General features: G+C 39.5%; 3 protein-coding genes across 9 annotated transcripts in view; 1 reads left to right on the forward strand and 2 right to left on the reverse strand.

Annotated features, from left to right (window-relative positions):
• The window catches only part of IFTAP (intraflagellar transport associated protein), a 58999-nt gene extending 52560 nt beyond the window's left edge, over positions 1 to 6439 (reverse strand). For 2 of the 6 annotated variants that reach the window (XR_010473038.1, XM_065064856.1), the window contains exon 1: positions 6265 to 6437. The gene's annotated coding sequence lies outside the window, so the exon portion shown is untranslated. Of the gene's footprint in view, positions 1 to 6264 lie in introns of all 6 variants that reach the window. The other 4 variants (XM_065064860.1, XM_065064859.1, XM_065064858.1 and 1 more) reach the window with 2 other exon arrangements.
• RAG2 (recombination activating 2) overlaps positions 1 to 12053 on the forward strand; it is a 40638-nt gene extending 28585 nt beyond the window's left edge. The window contains exons 1-2 of one of the 2 annotated variants that reach the window (XM_065064835.1): positions 865 to 2249; positions 6684 to 12053. In XM_065064835.1, coding sequence (XP_064920907.1) covers positions 6698 to 8305 — 1608 coding nt within the window. In that variant the 5' untranslated portion in view covers positions 865 to 2249; positions 6684 to 6697 and the 3' untranslated portion in view covers positions 8306 to 12053. Of the gene's footprint in view, positions 1 to 864; positions 2250 to 6683 lie in introns of those variants that run through there. The other variant, XM_065064837.1, reaches the window with a different exon arrangement.
• Positions 12054 to 12879: 826 nt separating this feature from the next.
• Positions 12880 to 20999, reverse strand: RAG1 (recombination activating 1). Its single transcript, XM_005500242.3, has one exon. It carries the CDS (start codon positions 20891 to 20893, stop codon positions 17708 to 17710), a length of 3186 nt encoding a protein of 1061 aa, XP_005500299.3. The 5' UTR covers positions 20894 to 20999; the 3' UTR covers positions 12880 to 17707.
• Positions 21000 to 22873: the final 1874 nt, after the last annotated feature.

Consider the following 22873-nt stretch of genomic DNA (forward strand, 5'->3'; position numbering starts at 1 on the left):
CAGAGACAACCTTCGCAATGGTCAAAAACATGTGCCTCTTGTGCCTAGCTTCCATGAGCTCTTAAGGGAAATATATGTATATAAGGGCTCTAATTGCAAGCAAGCACACTGATCCAGTTTGATTTCAGAGCTATTATGGCAGTCCTATACATGAGTAGAGTTTTTTTTAACAAATTTCCAATGGCTTCAACAGCACTGCTCCCTCTAAAGAGCACCTGAAGGCCTATGACAGGAGTAGCCACTGCACACTGGAGTGCAATCGTCCTGGATTTGATAGTCAAAGCACTGCTGGATTCAATCAACTGTTTTAGATGAGGACTCCAAATAAAGCCCTGTCCCTCACATGTTAAATACTGTTTACTGATGTTTTTAGATGAGACAGAAAATTGAAAACATACTGCCTATGTCAATGTTATTAAAACAAAAATTGTGAAGGATAGTCTATTTATTCATTTCTGCATGGGTTGTCTGCCAAATAAATTCAGGATGCAAATCCTAGATATTCTTGCTATGACCTGCACAGTTCTGAACATGATTTTCCCACCTCGTAGACACATTATTTTGAAGCTACTTCCTGCACCTCCTCCAAAGCAGTTTGTCCCTGACAGTTACAGAAGACCAGCTTGGACAGGCCATGTTCTCATCTAAAACTGACATGCTGTTGCCAACAAACTTTAATTTCTCCATCTTCTCAGCCAAAGTAACTGGAAAAAGAATTTCTAAAGATAAAGCATGTCAATTGGCAGAAGGAGAATAAAATGAATGTAAAATATTAAATAAGACACAATTCGCGATTGGATTTTTTCACTTAAATATTTGTGTCTCCTTTGCCAGTAGATCTTTGATCACAGACCCAAACAAGAATCAGCCTGTGTCAAGCACGCAGATAAGAAGCTGTCAAACATTGTCTAGGCGCTACTGAAAACAGAAATAAATGTGATCTGAATGCCCTTAAAGTTGGGTGAAGTCAAGTTCTTCAGCATTCAACTCTGTAGTACAGTCTACTTTCATCTTTCTTTCAGAAGTAATAGGCCCATATGGATGCTACAAGGCACAGCTCCTTAGAGCTGCCGTATTTCACATGAGAAACATCACCACATCCTATCTGCATTACAGTTATTCAAGGTCTCAAGACAATTTTCACAAACATTCAGTATGTTTGCTTTGCTATACTGATCAAATTTCATTTCAAGCTCTTTCTACTTCTCACAGCAGTTTGAAATGGAAGATGAGGTATTTCTAAAATACTGTGCAGCAGATGTTGTAACTCAGGAGTGGGTAAAGTAGCTCCAGGAAAACAAAAGAAGTGAGATATAAAGAATGAACTGTTTTCCAGGTTTTTCTGTTCATTTGCTGTGCTATGTTGTGGAAGTGGCTTATACTCTCATGTCCCAGCACTGCTAGTTGTTGAAAGGATATATGTTCCCAGAGGACTTTCCAGAGTCTAATTTTTTTTTGTTTTGAGAAAAGCCCTGTGAAACTGATGAAAAAAAGCCACAGAAGGATACAAAATTTTTTAGTCTTTTAAGGTCTAATCAGAGGGCCACTGAAGTAGTAAAAAAGACATCCATAATGACTTCAGTGGACCTTAAATTGGACTTTTAGTCAGCCCTCACTCACTGAGTTGCATGCATTTGTCTTTTCCTCTGCTCTGTTTCAATGTCATGACCTACTTGCAGGGGAGCATTCCTGGGGAGAGCAACACTACGCCTATCAGCAGGAGTTGTTTTCTTTCATTAGCAATTGAAATTATTTTTCTTTCAACTCAAAAATTACTTTAGATTACATTTTTATATTCCAATAGCACTAAAAAATTCCAAAAAAAATAATGAGCTGGACAGGCTTAGCAATGTGAAAAATAAACTACAAAGGAGCATACACTGCAGACATTTAAAATCTAACTAACATCTACTGTTATTCTGGTCTGGTTCTACTACAAAGAGTTAAACCTTCTGGAGGCTGGTGGGTTTCTTGTTGTGCCATCTGAAGAAAGGAAAAAGAAAAAAAAAAAAACAAAAACAACAAACCAAACCAAAACAAAAAACAACCGTCACAGTCAGTTAGCCACAGTAGACTGAGTTCTCAGGAGCACATCTGCAAATTAAGAAGATAGGTTCCCCTCCATCAGGCTGTCTCTCCATGCTACAAGCACCCTGTGCTGTCAGAGAAGATTCCCCAAAGTGCTCACATTTGAATCCCACTTACATAGAAAGATTTCAGAGGAGACGCAAAAAGGCCCTATCAGCCAGGTATGTCTAACTTATTGTTTTGCCCAAAGCAACCTTGGTTGATACACTCAGTGAATGTTTTGAGAAATACTGTAGAAAGATTTCCTTCCTTAAGCCTATTTACAGAGGACTTAAAAGCTCTGTGTGTGTCTGGATATGATTTTGATTGTGAAGAATTTCGGAACAGCCAGCACTTGCTTTTCAGGGGTATGCTTTTTCATTCCGCAAAGGGAGAGACTGCAGATCAGATAGAGAAAAAAACCCAATATACAATATTGCAGAATAAATTTAATTCTAACATAGCTATCTGTGTTCATGCCAAGTTAAAAATAACTGCAAACTAATGACAGAATTTAATGATCAGCAATGAGCATTTATCAACTAAGATTACATGCTGTTCTGCAATCCATTCTCTCAGTGACCCATCAGTGCTGTTTGCTACAGTTCGTAGGATCAAATAATTCATTATTTGGTAGTGTTTATATTACTGTGAAATTATTATGAATATGGTATTTTTTTAATGTAGAAAAATATTAATATGAAATGTCACACTAAACAACAAGACTAATTCCTCCTTGTTCTCCTACTTAAAATGTATTTGCTGCCTAACTGGGTGACAGGCACAGCACATAGGTGAACAATTACTACAGAGGGTCAAAGAGAACAATAAGTAGTAAACACAGTTTGGGAGTGACTTAGTGCCTAAATATACTAATCTAGTGACATTTTACAAACCATAGAGTTACTAGGACCTAGGACACAGGACCTATGGGAGACATGCTGCCTTCTATAGCAGAAGCTAGAAGACAAGAAGAATATACAAAGGCATATGAAATGTTGCTTGATATTAGGCACCTGAATCCTACCCCTTGTTTCTAAAATACATTCATCCTATATTCCTCAGTGAACATTTAATACAGTTTCTGAAATAATACTCCACATACAAAATTGTAACTATGTCCCAATCTATTTCCATAATATGCACATTTCAAATTACATTAGCTAGTGCTTTTAAAAAGAACCTTCTTTCTTCATTTGTTCTTTCTGTAAACAAATCTCTTAACGAATCTATCTAAATCTGAATTCCTTGTAATCTCTTGTTGCCATACAAACGCTTATTATCTGAAAAAAAGGCTCAAAATCATAAATTTCAGACAAGAATATTAGTTTTTTTTCTGTTAGCCGAGTTCTAGCTCAGATCTCTACAGTTCACTTCTGAAAAACAGGGGTTATAAAAGTAATGCTGAGATTCTCACTTATTGTATAATCTTTGGAGCCAAATATGATGAAGCATGACTAAAGCCACCACAACTGGTAATTGTTTATGTAATTCCACCCTTCTCTATTTATGTATCTTTACTTCTCATAGTGTCTTTTCCCCTCATCTTGTGCTGCACCACAGTAAAGGCATTTACTGTTTCCCTCCATGGTGGCACTAACACTAATCTGACTTCACAGTGACATGGTTTTGAGCATAAAGCCGCAAAAAAACTTCAAACTTTTTGGTTATAAGGTTAGATTTCAACCTTTTAGACTCCCTGAAGCTGCTCAGGGTCAGATGAGCATTGGCCCAAAGGAATCAGTGGTGTTGGAAGAATAATGGTGGAGGTCAGCATAGTTAAAGATCAGCCACGCTGTATTAACACACCATAATTAGCATGAAACAATCTCAAAAGCCAGAGCAATTCCAGCAAGTGCCTAAGGAGCTACTTCTGTCAGAGAATCTAAGATGTTACTTAATTAACTGCTTGCTTAAGTAAAGTTCAAGAAATATTAAGGGATGACAAGAAGTAAATGTGTTTAAGTGTGTTTCAATGTGTTTAACCAGTAAGTTCTGTGTGTCTATCAGTCTCACAGACTCATTTTCATTGGTCTTCTCTCCACTCTGTATCTACAACAGTCTCTCCAGATAGAGTACTCTTCAGAACTGAGTACTGCTTGATATTTGGGAAATAGTTTGTGACATTGTGGACACTAACAGTTGTCATATTTGGAGATTCCTGAGGTATATGGAAGGATATAAGATGAATACTAACATTTCAGTTAAACTGTTAGCCATTTTTAATAGTCTTGTTAAGACTTCAAGTATAAACAAGTAGTCAAATGTAGAACACTAATGCTACAATCTGGAACACTAACTTAAGAGGTGTGCTTATGGAAAGATGCTAAGTAACCACACAATATGAAAGAAGAGACAAAGGAGATCTAATGCAGTAAAACAAACTTAGTGCAAGCTCCTCTAATGACAGCATTTTTGAATAGCTATAAGAAACAAGCAGCAGAGATTCCTGTATAGTGTATCACCTGAAGGTAAAATGACGTTGCAAATATTTCTCATGCAGATAATAAGAACAAAAACTGTTGCGTATACTGACATGCTCAGAACAGGGTTCGCTCATTTATTTAACTCATAACTGAACTTCACCTACAGTGCAGTGCTTCTGAAAAGGCATCTAAATACAGAAAATATAGCACGTTCTGGGCAGAGGCATTAGGACTGGCTATACAGTGAACAGAACTTGACCATGACGTTTGCATGAATCCACAGCATGCTAAAAGACAGCTATTCCATGGATTATTTTTAAAATAGACTCAGCAGTGGCTATGCCTACTCTGCCAAAATGCTCTGGCCTAAGCACATATGACCAGGCTCACCTACCTTTGAAAGCTTTTAATGGCAAATCCATATTTTAGCAAAGCAGTTTGCGTACTAGAAAGTGGAGCAGGCAGACAGTACAAGAATGTGGTACAGCAGTTCCTATGGTGCATGAGAACACCAGCTGAGAGCAATTTCATGTAGCCAGTGTCACCAGTCCCCGGGATTTTACAGTGACTCTCACTGTACATTATCTTGTTCCAGAGTCTGCAGGTTTTGATGTCATATAACTAGAAGATACCAATCCTTCCTTAAAAAAGAAACCCTATGTGTCTTGGTTTTGTTGTTATAGGAAATGCAAAGCAGGAGCAAGGAAAATATGACTCCAAAAGATTTAAAAGCACGGAATTATATTTTAAAATGTAGAGTTTTCGGTTTTTTTCAAATATTGTATTTGAAAGCTAGTCACATCTTTAAATTTTGGGGATTTGGCAAAGCCTGGGACAGTGAACTTGGATATTTACTAAAAGGCACAACTCTGCAATCATCAAAGGGCAGTGCCAGGGAACCAAGCAGTTGTTTCCCTCTCTGGTGTCTATGCTCTTCAAAGCTCTTGCCAGTGTAATTATCCAGGCTGACTGCACAAAATCTTTTAGATTTTCGAACAAACAGGTAAAAAAGTAGAGGATACCTGTTGAAACCTACTCACAAAAGCATCAGCAGACAGGAAACATCAAAGATAGAGAATTTGATCACATTATGAAAACAGCTGGCAGCAAGTCTCCCAAGTCACACAATAAACCCAAGCAGCGAGTTCTGCAGCACAAGTGTGTGAGATTCACCCCAGCACTAACAGCTCCTACGTCTGCTGCTTCAGCCACACATACATGGTTAGAAATACAGCTGGCATCGACTGCTCCTAAACGTCTTCAACAAATTTGATGTTTTCCTTGTAAGCCTGCAAAACGTTCAACTGAAGTTTGCATTCAGCTACTTCAGCTCACTGACTACGGAGCACGACGGCGTGTTCCCGGCCAGAAGCCGGGCTCGGGGGCCTGGATGGGAGGGGAACTGCCCACCCTTCCCACAAGTGCCGTTCTCGGGGAGCAAGCGAGCCCCTCAGGCAGGCGCCTCCAAGGACGGAGCGAGGCGCAGGCAGGTGGCTGCCTCCCGGCAGGCCCCCAGGGGCCGTGGGATCCGCGCCCCTTCTCTGCAGATCCCGCCATGCGTGCTGAGGCGGACTGCGGCCCCCGGGCGGCTCCAGCGCACCAGGCCGGAAACCCCGGACGGCCCAGCCGCCTCGGGGCGAGAAACGGGCAGGAAACATCCTGCCTTGTGTCAACCCCGGCGCTGATCCCTCCGCTCCCGGGTGCCTGGGAGCCGAATCCCATCGCCAGTAGACTCGCCTGATGGCAGCCCCGACCCCATAGCTGCACTCACCCGCAGCCTGACCGCTAATCCCTCCACTCCCGCCTCCTCACACCGGAGCGACGTCCAGGAAACTCCCCACCGCGCCGGGCCAGGCCGCGCCGACGCACCCAGCGCGAACTACGGGCCCCAGCAGGCGGCGGGGCCGCCATTTCCGTGGGAGTTGCCGGGCCCGGAGCTGGGAGGTCGCCCCAGCGCAGACTCAAATGTTCAGGTTTTACTGGCTAAGAGGCAAAAATTGGTACAAAATCCCGCGGCACTGGTACACAGCTCTTGCTTGATTCACGTCTTGAGCTGCAGAAAATTATCTCTTTTTGGGTCTCAAAGTGTGAACTGAAATACAACTTTAATACGATTTGTTCAAGTACTGTTAGCAACTCTCATAAGGTCTAAAGCATGTTTCATCTGTTTCGTTTGTGTTTCTTTCTCAGATATTGATCACAGGATGGCCCAGTCAGCAGATGAAATGTCATTGCAGGTGGTATCAGCTGTCAGTAATTCGGCCTTGCTTCAGCCAGGCTTCTCTCTCCTGAATTTTCATGGGGATGTTTTCTTTTTTGGACAGAAAGGATGGCCAAAGAGATCCTGTCCCACTGGTGTTTTCCTCCTTGATATAAAACAGAATGAGCTCAAACTGAAACCTGCCTTCTTCTCTAAAGATTCCTGTTACCTCCCCCCTCTGCGCTATCCTGCTCTTTGCACACACAGAGGCAATGCAGAGCCTGATGAGTACCAGTATATCATTCACGGTGGGAAAACACCTAACAATGACCTTTCTGATAAGCTTTATGTTATAAGTCTGGTAAGCAAAAATAGCAAGAAAACCACGTTCCAATGCATTGAGAAAGACTTGGGTGGAGATGTCCCTGAAGCTAGATATGGCCATACAATTAATGTAGTTCATAGCCGGGGAAAAAGCATAAGCGTTGTATTTGGAGGGAGATCATATACTCCTCTGGCACAAAGAACCACTGAAAAATGGAACAGTGTAGTTGACTGTTTGCCATCTGTGTTTCTCATTGATTTTGAGTTTGGATGCTGTACATCATACATACTTCCAGAGCTTCAAGACGGATTTGCTTTCCACGTTTCACTTGCCAGAAATGATACAGTCTACATTTTGGGAGGCCATTCACTTCAAAATAACACGAGATTGCCTAGCTTGTACAAGCTAAAAGTTGATCTCCCACTGGGCAGCCCAGCTGTGACCTGCACCATCTTGCCGGGAGGGATATCTGTGTCAAGTGCTATAGTGACTCAAACCAGTGATGATGAATTTGTCCTTGTCGGCGGGTACCAGTCTGACAACCAGAAACGGTTGGTGTGTAACACCATAGTTCTGGAAGATAATAAGATAGAGATTGTTAAAAGGGCCAACCCAGACTGGACACCAGATATTAAACATTGCAGGATGTGGTTTGGCTGTGATATGGGCAAAGGGTCTGTATTGCTGGGCATTCCAGGGGCCAACAAACAGTTCATCTCAGATGCAAACTACTTCTACATTTTGAGATGCAAAGGAGCAGAAAAGGACAAGGAGGAAGAACTGACAGCACAAATTTGCAGTCAGACGTCAACTGAAGACCCTGGAGACTCCACTCCATTTGAAGATTCAGAAGAGTTTTGTTTTAGTGCTGAGGCCAATAGCTTTGATGTTGATGATACTGACACTTACAATGAAGATGATGAAGAAGATGAATCAGAAACAGGCTACTGGATCACCTGCTCTGCCAGTTGCAATATTGACATCAACACCTGGGTCCCTTTCTATTCAACAGAACTCAACAAGCCTGCAATGATCCTGTGTTCCAGCAGGGCTGGCCACTGGGTCCACGCACAATGTATGGATCTCTCAGAGAGCATGCTCCTACATCTCTCAGAGTCAAATGTCAAGTACTTCTGCAATGAGCATGTTGACCTTAATAAAGGGCTACAAACTCCCAAAAAAGTGGTGCACCCAAAAAAGCAACCTATGAAACCATTGCGCAGAAAATCAATTATGAAGTTAACAGCACCCATGAAAAAGTCGTTTCTTCGGAGATTGTTTGAATAGATTTATGCTGCTGATTTGTATTCACCTGGGAAGAGGTAAATTCACATTCAAAGACAGCTAGTAATGGTTGAAACAGAATGGGATATTGAAGCTCAAACAGATATTTCTAGTCAATTGATTTCAATTATGTCAATATTTCAGTTACATTTCAAAGTTCATGAATTTATTTTGTCTCTTATGTGTAGTTTTGTAACATCCAGATAGGAACCCCGTCATAGGGGGCATTGTGCAGACACATAGCCAGATACTGGTAACTTTGTGCTATATTTTATGCCATAACTTACTCCTCAGTTATCCCCAGAGAGGTTAATGGAACTGCCAGTAGTATAAGACATTATCCCATGTACTCAGTGGTGTTAGCATGTGTCCATAAAGAGCAGGATATTACCCTTTTTATTTTTTTAATTTAGTGAGTAGTTCTATAAATATTTGGCCTAATTTATTATTACTCCAATTTTATGTTGCTATAATGAAATAAAATTAGTCTAATTACTCTGTTTTTAAATTGAAGTGGTGGCTAAAGTCCCTTGTGTCAGAAATAATGAACTATTCAGGTGCTGAAGGTCAGTTTTCTTTGTGGACTTCCATTATAGAAAGTTTACATATAGAGCATTTAATTCTGGATAATTAATTTTTGATGTTGAGAGGTACTGAATGATTGCATGTCAGTTTTGGCTACAGTTGTGGAGTATCATAGCAAAAATCAAATTGTTTTTTTAAACCACTGTGCTCAACAACTTGTTTGTATATTTAAAAATTTAGTGAGCTAATAAAGTTTATGATAAAAATTACTGCCTTTTTTTTTCGCATACAGGGTAAATAAAACACTATAAATCCCAAATTCTACAAAAGGACAGCATGTGTGCTTGGGAGGTCCACCTGAATTCTGATAAGGGGTCTAGCTTCACAGCCACCCCATGCTGTGAGCTCCCACTGACTTCAGAAGTTGTTTCTTCTGAAGAACAGGACTTCGATCATTTACTCCAGGTCCTGCACTATGCATTTCTTTCTCTGCTCTCCCAGGGTGACTGTGTAGAGTGTGAAAGCTTAGAAGTGAAAGCTGTAGCTCGGAGTGACTGGTTGAGACAGTGGAGCATTTTGAGAGTGGAAACAAATGCAACTGGCTGCTCAAAGGACAACGAGAATATTGGATTCAGGGTGAAAAGGACGTTGTCGAGGTTGAATAGCCCAAGAGATTACTGGCTTTTTCGTGGATTCTTTTATTGACTATTTGTAAAACCTCATAATTCTTGACTTTATTTTTTTATTTCTATTACCGTTCCAAATGTATTTTTAAAAAATCAGCTCAACATTTGTGAGCGGTGATAATAGCTCAGTACTCACAGTCCAGGTCTCATGGCAGACCCCTGAATAAAAAAGAAAACCAGGAGCAGCTGTCAGCCATTTGATCGCTGTGTGCAGACCCTGAGCAGCCACTCTTTTATACTGTATGTGTAGCATGTGTAGCAGAGTATTCCTGTCAACACAGACAGGTATGCACAGTACTCCTCTTAAAACCTTCACAACTAAGTCAACAGCAGATAAAGGGCAACCATAGAAATTTTCTATTTCCAAGCTTTTCGTGTGCTGAGAGAGGCTATAGTTTAGGCAGAGCTTATAAATGGGAAGTATCTCACCTTGACTCCCCTCTCACCAGCTTGATATTGCTATAAATTCATAGAGTTCAATGCCAACTTCCTGTTTCCTTTGTCATGCTACTTTACTTAAGCTCAGAGTATATAGTGCTATATGTTTTTCAAAGGAATAAATTAATATAATGCCCATATAAAGTCCCTTCAAACTGATGAAATTCAATAGTTAATGTCTTTTGTAGGTTAATTGTAAGTCTTACTCAGCTGAATTGTCATTAAAATATATATTTATCACACACTCTTCATACACTTCATTTACATTAACCAAAGAAAAAAAAAAAAACCACACCACACACACAAAAATTAAAGCCACATCATCACAATACTAGCAAAGGGAGACAATATGCTCTCACAAAAAAGCTCCACTCCCTGCCCCTTCACCATTTAACAAGAACAAGACTGCCCACAATTACTGAACTCTCTGGCAATGCCCAATCGTGTTTTTGCCTGTTACTTCTCCCAGTTACTATCATTATATCAAATTCCTCAGAGCCCACATTGCGTGACAAATTTGTCTGATAGTACAGACAAATAAAATGGTGGAAATGTTTTCCAAAGGGAAAGCTTGATACTGGCCTAGCAAAAGTGACATTCAACCTGAGATAAAGCCTGATGGCTGAGGCTCTGGTGGTGTGGTTACCGTATGTTGTTGCAGTATCTCTTGAGTTTGCAGAACTGACTCCTGAAGCTGCAGGGACTCCCTGAGCTCCTATGAGCCGAGGGCAGGTACACTCAGTACGCAGTAAGCACAAGAACATGTTGCAGCCCCTTTCAATTCTTATCCGAGTTGTTCTCTTCTTTAAGGCTGTGGCTATGAAAAAGGCAATTCACAGTCAGGCATTACAATCTGCCTTATCAGACCCATAATGTTAATGTATCGTATGCTTGAGCTGTGTTTTTTTAAAATGCATGACTTATTTGTGTAAGTGGGAGAAATTGTTAGGTCAAACCATATCCCAGCCTCATAGTGAAGGGCAGTACAAGCAGCATTAATCACAGCTCAGAGGCTGTAGCCACTGCAGAAGAAGGAAGTCAAAGTAAAATATCATATTCCAAAGGACTCAAACATAAAGAGATATATATGAACATCAGCCTGTAAAGAAGACACTTGACATAGTGTTCAAGACTGCAGAATCAACCCTGATAATTCTGTTGACACTTTTGAGTCATGTACTTGTTAGAGCATTGCTTGTCTCAAAACCAACTAATCAATATGAGATGTTTCCTCATCAGGCAGGTTAGAATTAGAAGATAAAATGAAGTAGATTTGAGTGCAGAAGTAAATGTCTATTGTATCTGTGTCCAACTGACCTGTGTGTTTTGTAACCACAACAAGCAGCATCATGTTTCCCAGCTATATTTTAGAAACACTATGTTGTTTTTACCAACTTTATGAGAATAATAATGGATTTAACTGCTCCTGAAAGGTGCTTGGACCCTGAAGTGCCTGATTAATCTACAGGAAAGGCACAACACAGTCTTCAGTGGCAGCACTAAAGCATGTGTCATAGTTGACAGTGACTAATTGTAGAAACAGACCATTGAAAGGAGTGGAAATAATACAATGAGAAGCCCAAAGCAAAAGGAAAAGATTGAATTCAAATTGAAAAGGAATCTGTAATGTTATTAACTGCTAGACTCAATGTATTAAAGACAAAACTACTGGCTTCTTTTTTTTTCACGATTGCTGGCTATAGCTCCTTCCATATTTGGTTTCCTATTTTAGCCCACGTCAAACAAGACTAACTTTAGGGAAGGCTTGAGCAACAGCCTCTGAAAATCAAACTCCAGTTTGATGTATCTGCTTGGCCTTTGAAAATTGTGATAATGAAGCCCATTCTTTCTTTTAAAAAAGTAAGGCAATAACCTTATAAACCTTCAGATTTCTCAATACATACACATATACAGGAAGAAGAGGACACTGGCTACTACCACAGGTGTGCAGGACCTCCTTCAGGTGGTAGTTATTGTGTATTCCTTTGTACACTGGCTCAGAATGCTCATCTTCAGAGGAAGAGCTGCACATTGAAAATGCACTTCTTGATGTCTCTCCCAATGCTACTAGAAAAGGTACTAATTAAATCCTTTCTAATGTGTCTTTTTGTATTATGGACAACATTAAGCTTGATGCAGAAGGTAAAAAAGCTCCCATACTTAAGAGTTGCAGCTTGTCGGATGTTTGAAAATTATGCCATATTCGGTCACCTAAAGCAGTACTCTGAAGAAAAGCAGTGACAGGCCTCATAATGCTTAATCTGATCCCAATTCTAATAGGAATACATGGAGAGTAAAATTCAGTCAGTTATTATAGATTTAGGGATAAAGGAGTTAAATCATCCTAATTTACCAGGAAAATCTCTGAGGCTTTTTTTTTTTTGTTTGACATGGGTTCTGTGTTTTCATCCAACATTTTTTATTCAAGGTCAGCTGAAATAACTAAGTTGGTGATATAAAGTCCAGCAATTAGATGTCTAATTACTTGATTGCACAAAGAAATCAGGTAGCTTAATTTGCTCATCTTTAATTCCATCCAAACCAGTTGGTTTATGTAAGTCTTTTGACCCTGAGATATCATTGCAGGGAAGAAAGGTTTTCTGAAGTGCAATAAAGGGAAGCTACAAATCATGAATTTAAAGGTAGATTGGAACTAATCTTTGCAGTTCAGTTTATGATGAAGGGCCAAAATTTGATGCAAAGGATGGGCAGAAGCCAGTAAAGAGGCTTAACATATTAACATAGACATAACAGTGCAAGGCTGATTTTAAACACATGTGGGCATGGTAATGAAGCAAAAGCCATTTACAGACTAAATAAAATGGGTTTTAAATTAGTTTAGTTTTCTGTCAAACAGTTGCCTGTAAGGAAAGATGCTAAAAGGACTGCTGAGGCTCAGAGTAGTCTTCATTTGTGTTAATTTACTGACTTCCAGAACAGGGCTGGAATCACAGCTGTCTCTGGGTATTAGAACAGCCTAAATATGAAAAGCATCCACAATTTGAATGAAACGTAAGACTGTAACCATTAAATGATCTGCATAGTTGAAAAATAGGTAAGAAATACAAAGGCAGAAATGTCAATATTTACAAGACCTTTATTTTAAACAGGTTTCATAAATTAAGAAACTGTAATACAGTAAAAAAAGTAAAATTATGAAGTTGTGTAGTGATACAAAGCACAGTACTCCATGTAGTCAGAAATTAGGATGCTGTAAATATCTAGAATTTGTTTCTGAACTACCTGACTAAAAGTCAAAGCTGATTTGCTTTAAGTCAATAGAATTATTCCTGTGAGGAAAAATTTATGTGAGACCAGAATCATGGCTTTTACTATAGTTCACATTGTTTCATAACATGGCAATTCACAATACAAAGTGCTTGAATAAAACCAAGCAAAACAAGATATATAATGTGATTTATAAAAACTGCAGTCAGTATAATTCCAGAACAAGAAAATTATTTCTCGTGAATTACTGAAGGTTTGAAAGACTACTATAAATAAAAGTGACTCAATTTTTCTAAAGTCTCTTCAAAATCAAAAAGCTTAATAACAGACTGCATAAGCAAATGATGCACCTGTCTGCAGTCAGAATTTGTTTGCCTTCTGATGTATAGCTATGTGCATGCAGCATTATTATCCCTGTTTACAAAAGCTTCACTTGCAGGTACTTACCCTTTTAGTGCTGTTTGTTCTAATGAGTTCAAAGAGAGTCTCTTGATTTACAGATGTCAACAATGGGGAAAAGGAAGATTGAAATAGATTCAAGTGTAAAGAAAGAAAATAAAATTTAAAAATAATAGTAGTGGATCTGTGTGTCAGCTATCCTGCCCAGAACTGGTAGAATGTGAAATGTGTCTTAATGGCTTAATGATATTTCACAAAAGAACACTTTCACGTGCCACTGCATTCCTTTGCCCCCATCCAGGTTGTGTTCAGGCTGACAGGTTATCTCAGGATATAAGCCCTGTCTTGAGAAATCTTACATATATGGGTGGAAGTTAGTCAACCCTTTTTGAAGGCAGTGAGATGAATCACTTGCTGTTAAATCAGTAGCTTGTTAAAGTGAATTTGGAATTAAAAAATTTCAGCAGAGCCACTGAAATTACATGTGCAAAATGAAAAAAGTCTGGTCTGTCACTCCAGTGGCACATATGTATTGCAATTAATGGGTCTGGATTACTTGGGAGTGAAACTCATCCCTGTGCAAAAGGCAGCAAAAACTGTATATACCACTTAAATTGAGTGAAAATCACCATGAGGTGAGTCAAGATTGTTAAACTTGGCCCTGGGTTATTCAAGCACAGTCAAGGATAAAACATAAAGTAATACAGTTGTCTGAAATATACATGCAGAGAAAAAAGTGAGCAACTATTTGCATAATGAAATAAATGCCAAGCAAAAATACAAACTATACAGAATCATAGAATAGTTTGGGTTGGAAGGGACTTTCAAAGGTCATCCTGTCCAACCTCTCTGCAATGAGCAGGGACATCTTCAACTAGATCAGGTTGCTCAGAGTCACATCCAACCTGAACTTGAATGTTTCCAGGGATGTGGCATCTACCACATCTATGGACACACTATTCCAGGAGATCCAGGTGTTGTGGCTAAAAGCACTAGTACCTGTGCACTCTTTGACCAGTCCAAAGGGCAAATAAAATGCAGTCTTCATTCTCCCCCTCTACGGTGCTCTGGTGAGACCACATCTGGAGTACCGTATCCAGTTCTGGGCTCCTCAGTTTAAGAAGGACAAAGAACAACTGGAGGGAGTCCAGTGGAAAGCTACGAAGATGATTAAGGGTCTGGAGCATCCTTCTTATGAGGAGAGACTGAGAGAGCTGGGTCTGTTCAGCCTGCAAAAGGCAGAGAGGGGATCTTATCAATGCCTATAAATACCTGAAGGGTGGGTGTCAAGAAGATGGGACCAGACTCTTTTCAGTGTTGCCCAATGATAGGATGAGGGGCAACAGGCACAGACTGAAATGTAGGAGGTTCCATATAAACATGAGGAGAAACTTCTTTACTTTGAGGGTGACAAAGCACAGGAACAGGTTGCCCAGAGAGGTTGGAGAGTCTCCTTCTCTGGAGACATTCAAAACCCGCCTGGACACATTTCCATGCAATCTACTCTAGGTGAACCTGCTTTAGCAGGTGGGTTGGACTATATGATTTCCAGAGGTCACTTCCAGCACCAGCCTTTCTGTGATTCTTTTATTCCTACTGATTTAAGCTCTTAACATTTTATTTTGCCTGTGGTTGGGCTACAAGAACATAAGCAGTTGCCAGCAGTGCTCAGCTGATAGCTGTAGCAGGAGAAGGTCTGGTTTGAAGATGAAGGCTGAAGATGAAGGCATCCACCCTTTCTTTCTTGTGCCTGCTGGGTGTCACAGCCCTCCATGTCCAGTGGTGCAGCAACAATTGCCTATGTTCTGCTCGTAAATCAGATGTCTGAAATGATCAGAGGCTAAATAACTATTTCACAAAAAGGGAGGAGGGTGACAGAAGAGGTGTAACCTTCTAGGCTATGGGATAATGAAAGATGCCCTTGAAAAATAAAAATAAGAAATCAACAGTGAGGCAAGCTTCCAACATTGCTTTAGTCATTTGCCAATGGTCTAGAGCAGCATTTCTCAGCTGGTAAGAGCACATATCCCCCATCTGCATTTACTGCTAAAGGGTGCACTTTGTACCTGATATTTATACTCCCTGGAAAACACATTGTCTGCATTTCTTCGTAAGGAATGATGCTTATGTAAACGTATTTATGCTCTATGAGAAATACTTGTTCTATTCAAATAATTAAAAAAAAAATCTAGAAAGGAACACTCAGTAGATGCAAATGGTCCACCATACAAAAGACACTGCAGTCCTTATGACTGCTTAGAAAATTAAATGTTTTAAGTAAAAGGCATTGTTTCCAACTGCAAATTTTGACATAATGTTAAACTATGTTTAAAGAAACCATATTAAAACATTATCCTAAATTACAAAATACTTTAAAGATTAGTATTTTAATTAATAAAATTGAAAGAAAGACATAATCAGGATGAAACTATTTGTACTAATTACTAATGCTTGAATCTACTTTTTCATTGCCCATAAATGGTAAATACCAGACCCTCAAAGGTATAGTAAATAACATGAACAAGATGCTACTAAACAAACATCAGACCATTAATTCCTTAAGTTTGTTGTTCACTTACACTCACAAACCAGCTTCTGCCACGTAAAAATAAAAAGTGGATTCTTTCAGATCCATCTTTTGATTGTTTCAGCATTTAATCTAGTTTCAGTAATATTACTGCAAATACAGTAATGCCCTAGCTATAGGTGCAAATCTGAAACGCTAGAGGATTTTAGGGCATCTCAGGTACTTTTCAGTATATTTCATGAACATGTCATTGAATTAAAATAATATAATTTTAGTATATGAATATACTTCTGAAGTGGTATTTAGTATATTCATATGGATCTAAAAGAATCCACAAACAAAATGGTTCATCTAATCATCTACTATAATACAAAGGAATGCCAACTAAATATTGCTGTAATAATATAAAATACAGTGTGCAGTAATTTCAAGACAGTTCATTGCTTTTTTACTAATCTTGCATGCGAAGCAGCTTTGAGGTTAATAAATGTAATTCTTCTTTTACAGATTTGGAAAATAAGACTGTGAGTGTGGTCTGTCCCAGGCTTGAAAAAGCTTGTTATTGGATACAGTTGGAACATATCAGCAGCAGTCAGTGAAATATCCTAATAGAGAAGATGATCAGAACACTGCCATGTATCTGATCAAGGTAATATCTGTCTCTCGAGAAATGGGTGTGCTAAGTGACTTGTCGAAACTGTGGGCCTGCTGGTATTAATTATTATTTACTGGTGACTTCAGTGAGGCCAAGAATTCACCCAATAAAACTCTACTAATACATATTGTACTATATACTGAAGTTACCATAGAAATCTAAAATGTTTATGAAGCAACAAGCTACATAGCAGAGCTTGAATGTACTTTGTATAGTGAGATAACCATATGGCACTCTAAGTCCTGTTTTAAGAGCACAAGTTTACATTTTAGAGTAAACAGACTACAATAAAAATATAATTTAAAAGTTCCAACTACCTTTCCTATATCTCCCTATAGTAAATTAGCATGTTGATACCACTATGTGCTCCTAAGAAGTACTACAATATAAATGTTAAAAATATTTTTTTAGAGCTTGTGAGATCAAAGTTTGCCTCTTTAGTAAGTATTTTATAAAAAAATAACTGAACTTTGTCCCAAAACACTTACCCAAGTGTCTCACTGATGAATCTTTACTTTAAAAAGCCAAAGGACTGTCAATAAAATAATCAAACCCTCTAAAAAAGTAAGACAAACAGAACAAATAGCCATGCTTCTGTTTGCAGGAACTGTCATAACTCTCCAGAATCATATTCATTCCAAAATACTACTTTATATAAAACCTTGTTTACTTTTGCTTTCTCACAAATAAGACCAAAATATACTGAAGACCCTTCTTTGCAATTTGTTTCTGCTTTCATCTCACATAACAACTGGTAAATGCATCACTGCATTGCCTCTTGGAAACTCCTGACAGACATGGTGTTTATTAAACTCCACTCAGCACATTTAACAGGAAATGTAAAAGTGGTCATTTCAGACTTCCCTGTATCTCTACAGGCCTGCAAAAGAAGCTGCCTACTTGCAGGAAGACACCATCACAAACTCAATACCAAATGCACTCTACATTTAGAGTTCTGCTGAATCATTGCTTTCTGATACCTCCAATGGCAAGGAGCCACCTAAACTTTCCTCTGGATCAATGGTGAAGCCCTGGCTTTTTAATGTTTTATGAGCATTCATGAACTTCTGGAGGTACTTGGAGGTATATAACCAGTGATGTTTCAAGACGTCCTCCATCTCATAGCATTTAGACTGCCTGGCATTCATTTTTCGGAACCTCCTGAATAGTTTGTTTCCAGACTCATTTCCTTCACTTGCCCAGGCCCCAATGGACCCATCTCTTTCAATTATTTCAGGAACATGAGCAAGGGTTTTGTGGAAATAATTTGTAATCTTGCCTTCATATCTGTACTTGAACTTTGTAGACAGGAGCTCAGCAAAACTCTGTGAATTGTAGCTATACTGGCACAGCAATTCTGGACACTCCTTGGCAGGGCATGAAGATCGCCACACTGGCTTCATCTTCAGATAAAGGTCCATTAATTCTTTTAGGGCTTCATGCCTTTCCTCACACTTTATTAATTCACATACTGCCTCTACTGTCTCTTTGGACATGAGCTTTCTAGCAAAATTTCCACTCATCCTCATCATAGGCTTCAGGTTCATCTTCTTCCTGAGGTGTTTGTCAAGAGTCAGCTGCCACCTCTTCCGCTCCTCTTTAGATGCATCAGGATTCTTGTAAACTTCACCGATCTCCATCTGGAAAATCCTGTAGAATTCTGTTGCATTGCCAATGTCGCAGTGCAATGCATCTATGGAGGGAACAGTCTCAATAAAAGGTTTGGCTGAAACACCCTTCACTCTGTCACGGAGCTCATCAACAGATTCATGATATGGATTGGACCTCCATATTTCATATCTCTCCAGATTTTCAGCATGGCTCCTGGTTATGGAGTGTAAGACCAAATTCTGGGACGCCTCCAGACGGGTTGCATCACACAGGGTACAAATGTAAGTGGAACCTGAAGCTTCCAGCCCTTCCACTTCCCGCACAAGTTTCTCATCATATCCTGTACCCCTAAAGATGAATTTGAATGTTCTCAGGATGCCTCCCATTTCAAGCAGTAGTTCACTGTTTTTCATAGCCTCTCTTTCTGCTATGAGGGGGCTCAAGATGGCTGTCAGAGTTTCATGATCTGATTCGTCAGCCAGCATAAGGCACAAGGGCTTGCAACACAACTCTGAATTGGGCTTTGCTTCTTCAAAGATCCTCTTGATTTCATCCCCATGTGCTATAGCAATGTTCATGATTGTGAAAGAAAAGCGAACAGCCTTCTCTGGGACAGCAGGCCCACTTCCATGCTTCTCGCTGACATCTCCCATTCCATCACAGGACTCTTTTACTACCACAGTGAAAGGACCGTTCAAATAGTCATCCAGGTTTTTTGCTTTCATGCCTTCCAAGATCTCCTCCTCCATGTCTTTTAAAGCACAAACCAAGGCTGCATCATATCGGAATCTCTTTGCAATTGTGTCTACTGGGTAGTCATCAATTGAGACTGACAATCCTGATAGTCCATCTATAATTCCTACTTCTGTATTAGTGGATACATTTTTCAAGGGAGGTTTCCATTCGAATGGATGATAACCCGGTAGGAGGGCTTTCTCAGCTGTGCGAAGAGCATGCAAAGGTTGGAAGATCTGCCTCCCAGTGACAGCTTTTACCGTTCTATACATTTTATGATATTGGCTACAGCTGAGAAATGTGTTGACTCGGATTGCCAGGCAGACAGCAGGGTGAAGTCCAGATCCCCTCCCTTGCATTATAGCCTCCAATTCATCTGCTTGTTTGTGTTCATTTTTAGCTCTTAAAGCTAGCAGGAACAAAGTCATACATACAGCCTTTATGTCACCGCCCTCTTCTTTCTCAGCAAAAGCCTTGACTTGACGTTTCAGTTCTCTCAGACGATGTTTCTGAGCTCTCCTTGTCAAAGACAAGAGATGCTGCCTTGGCCGGCCACCTTTATTGATGTGGCTGTAGAGCTCTCTATCTTTCATCTCCTTGTGGCTGGAGAGGTGTTGGCTGTATTTTCCATGCAAGATCTCTTCATCACATTCCTTTACAGGGCATCTTATACCCAAGTTAGCAAGAATGTTTAGGAAGGATTTGACTGGGGTTACCAGATCAGTAGGAAAGCAAGGATACCAGCAGGAGGGGCAATAGCTGCCCATAACCTTGATACATTTAAGGATGCAAGTTCTGCAAAACAAGTGCCTACATGTTGTTTCCACTGGATCTGCCAAAATATGCTCACAGATCTGGCAAGAGATGGATTTAATGAAATCTACTGGGTAATCAACTGCAAGCAGCTTGGTGCTGAGATGTATGTTCTTGCAATTGATTCTCTCTTTCATTACATTTTTGTTGTTTATCTGTGCTTGGTTCTTTACACCTCTGCTTATTTGAGCACATTCTGCAAGGGTCTTCACACGTTTGTCATGTTGTATACTGGGTGGCTGGCTTTTCCTCTTAACTCCCCGACTGGTAGTGTGGCATACAACACATTTTGGGGAGTGGGGTTGCCACTCCACTGTGCTGTTCCTGGGAAAATATACTTCACATGGAGTATTACTGAATTTCCTATGGATAATACTCCAGCAGTTGTGACAAAATCTAGTGGGATGGATAGTATCAACATCCCCTCGCACATCAATCTTAAAAACCTTAGCAATAAGATCTGGCCAAGAGGTTGCTTTTTTCTCTTTCTTTCTCAGAAGGCACAGAGTTTCATCATCCACTGGCCCATGCACTGGATGAGTTCTCTTGTAACAACCAGTTTGAAGTGAAACTCCACAGATACGGCAAAGTTGCCTCAGATTGTTCTGATGAGCTTCATTGTCTTGTGTTTTCATGTCATCTTTCTCAAGTGCCTGCCTATTGCCCATTAAGTCCATCTTTTCACCTTTTGGCACTGTTTCATCTTTATGCAGTATAACTTTTTTGTATGAAGAAGCAATCTCTTTTGCCTGATCTTTGTTTATGTGCTGGCTGTTATCAGAAGGTGTTTTTTTAAATGGTCTCACTTTAAAGAGTTTGAATTTCCATTCAGAAAATTTTGTATATGGATGCTGAATTTCTTCAGGCAGGTCCATTTGTGAGTCTACTGACATCTGCAATGCGGCATAAACCAGATTACCTGAGAAAGAGAAAGAAGCTGTAAGTTTATCTTCCAAAATTAATAATAATGCCATGGTTTTTCATAGAACAGTTCTAATCACTTGAACTGAGAAATTCTTTGAAAGTGTACAACTTGTCCAAGATGCTTACTGAATTGAGAGGCCCAGACATGACTGTCCACTCAGTATCTCTGATAAGCACCCAAATGTGTTTTGACTTTGATCCTGAAGCATTCACATGTCTATTAGATCACTAATCAACCTTACATAAAGCTATTAATCATCCAGTACAAATATCCAAATCTGCCCCTTCCTTCTTATACCTGACTGACCTTACCATAAGGAAAGCTACTATAGATGACAGAATTACATTCTGAAAGTTTGGTGACTTTTTAATATGAAACTGAACTCAATTGCTGTCTGAAATACAGATTTTTTTTTTTCTGCCTCATGCTCTATCAGCAAGACCACTGTGCTCACACCACTTGTTAGTCCTTGATCTGAAGTGTCTAATACCTGCCATTCTACATTGGCAGAGTACCACATGCTACTTCATCCCAGTGTAGATTTTATTCAGGAACCAGTTTTGTAAGGTACTTTAGCATGTGCTTAATGAATGTGAGTAGCTTCATTAAAGCAGGAGGAATATATCCTCTGTTGATGCGAAGTGCTACAGTTCTCTGGACTCTAAAGGAGATTTATGCTGGCTGCATATTTGCTCCAGAGAGAATATTTATACATTGTAAATTAGTAGTCTGTTTAAGTACCCTGCTGAGAACTCTCTCTGTAAGGATAAATGGTATTGGAAAGCTGAAAAAGTCTGTTCAAATTTGACCCCAATTTTAGCTTTCACAGAAATGCAGCCAAAAGTAATATGAATGTCGTTGCCATGGAAATATGGTTTTGTATAAAAATAAATACAAGACTTTCACCTCATACATTGAAACTTTTGCTATAGCATCAGACTTAGAAAACAAAATTGTGTAGAAACAACAATAGAAGTGACTATTTCATTACCTCACTATGAGAAGTGCACAAAGTAAACAGACAGTATAGAGAAGACTCAATTATATTTTCTGATTTATCTTATTTTTTTACTGATGTGGTTGGTATGAGTAATAAAAATTAGGGAAAGTCTACATTAATAATATATGCTAGAACTGGAAATCATGTAGGTACAGCTGTGGTTTCTTTAACTGATTATATTGCCACTTAGCAATTCACATAACTTGCTCAGTATCTCAGTTCAGTATCTATTAGGAAGACGTCCTTCATAAGAAATACACACAAGTCATGGTCTTATGTGATGATGCCTAGGGTGTTTCTGATATTATTTCATTTATAACCTTTCAATAAAGCATCATTTCAGTACAGTCTTTCAGAATCCATTGGGAAAGGACTGCATGCTTTGATTAAGTTCCAAATCCAGGATAACGTATCAGTCTGCTAGCTCTTTCCTTAAGGGCTGTGTTTAACTTCAAGATCACTCATTAGGCCTTGGCAACTAAAATTTAGGTTTGTTTTCTTCCCAGCTTCTCTTCATTTCATCCCACTGAGAACAAGCTGCCCATACTGTTTCCCCATCTGCCTGCATTGCTTCGTCCAGGTGCCTACACTGCTAAGTATCTCCGTCCACACCGTGGTCCCCTGCTGTCCATCACTGATCCAGCCTGGCAACATGCTTGCTTCTGTTCTGCTATTCATAGATCTGTGATGTGCAGCTGTGCCCAGATGTATTTAGAGCATTATAACTGTCTTGCTTTCTTGGCTGCATCCTGTGACAGACTTCATAAAATCTATCCACTGAGCAATAACCCATTTGCCCCTGAATAGTCCTGTGTTCCTATTATCTACAGAGTAATTGTATAGCTAGTTGCCTTATACTGTCCGCAAATCCTTTTCTTCTACCTAACAGTCTATGAAATTTTGAGTAATTTCACCGTCTCCACCAGCACCTTCAGAACCTCTTATACCATGGGCAATGATGCTTCCTCAGAGCAGTACCTAAATCATTATAAAGAAACAGCCAGCATGGAGTACATTTAGAGCAAAATA

Source organism: Columba livia, chromosome 5 (genome assembly GCF_036013475.1).
Source record: "Columba livia isolate bColLiv1 breed racing homer chromosome 5, bColLiv1.pat.W.v2, whole genome shotgun sequence".
NCBI classification, from domain to species: domain Eukaryota; kingdom Metazoa; phylum Chordata; class Aves; order Columbiformes; family Columbidae; genus Columba; species Columba livia.

What these genes read in the sequence shown, in the direction of transcription:
- RAG1 (XM_005500242.3), bottom strand. Translation starts at nt 20,893, where the DNA reads ATGGCATTATTATTAATTTTGGAAGATAAACTTACAGCTTCTTTCTCT.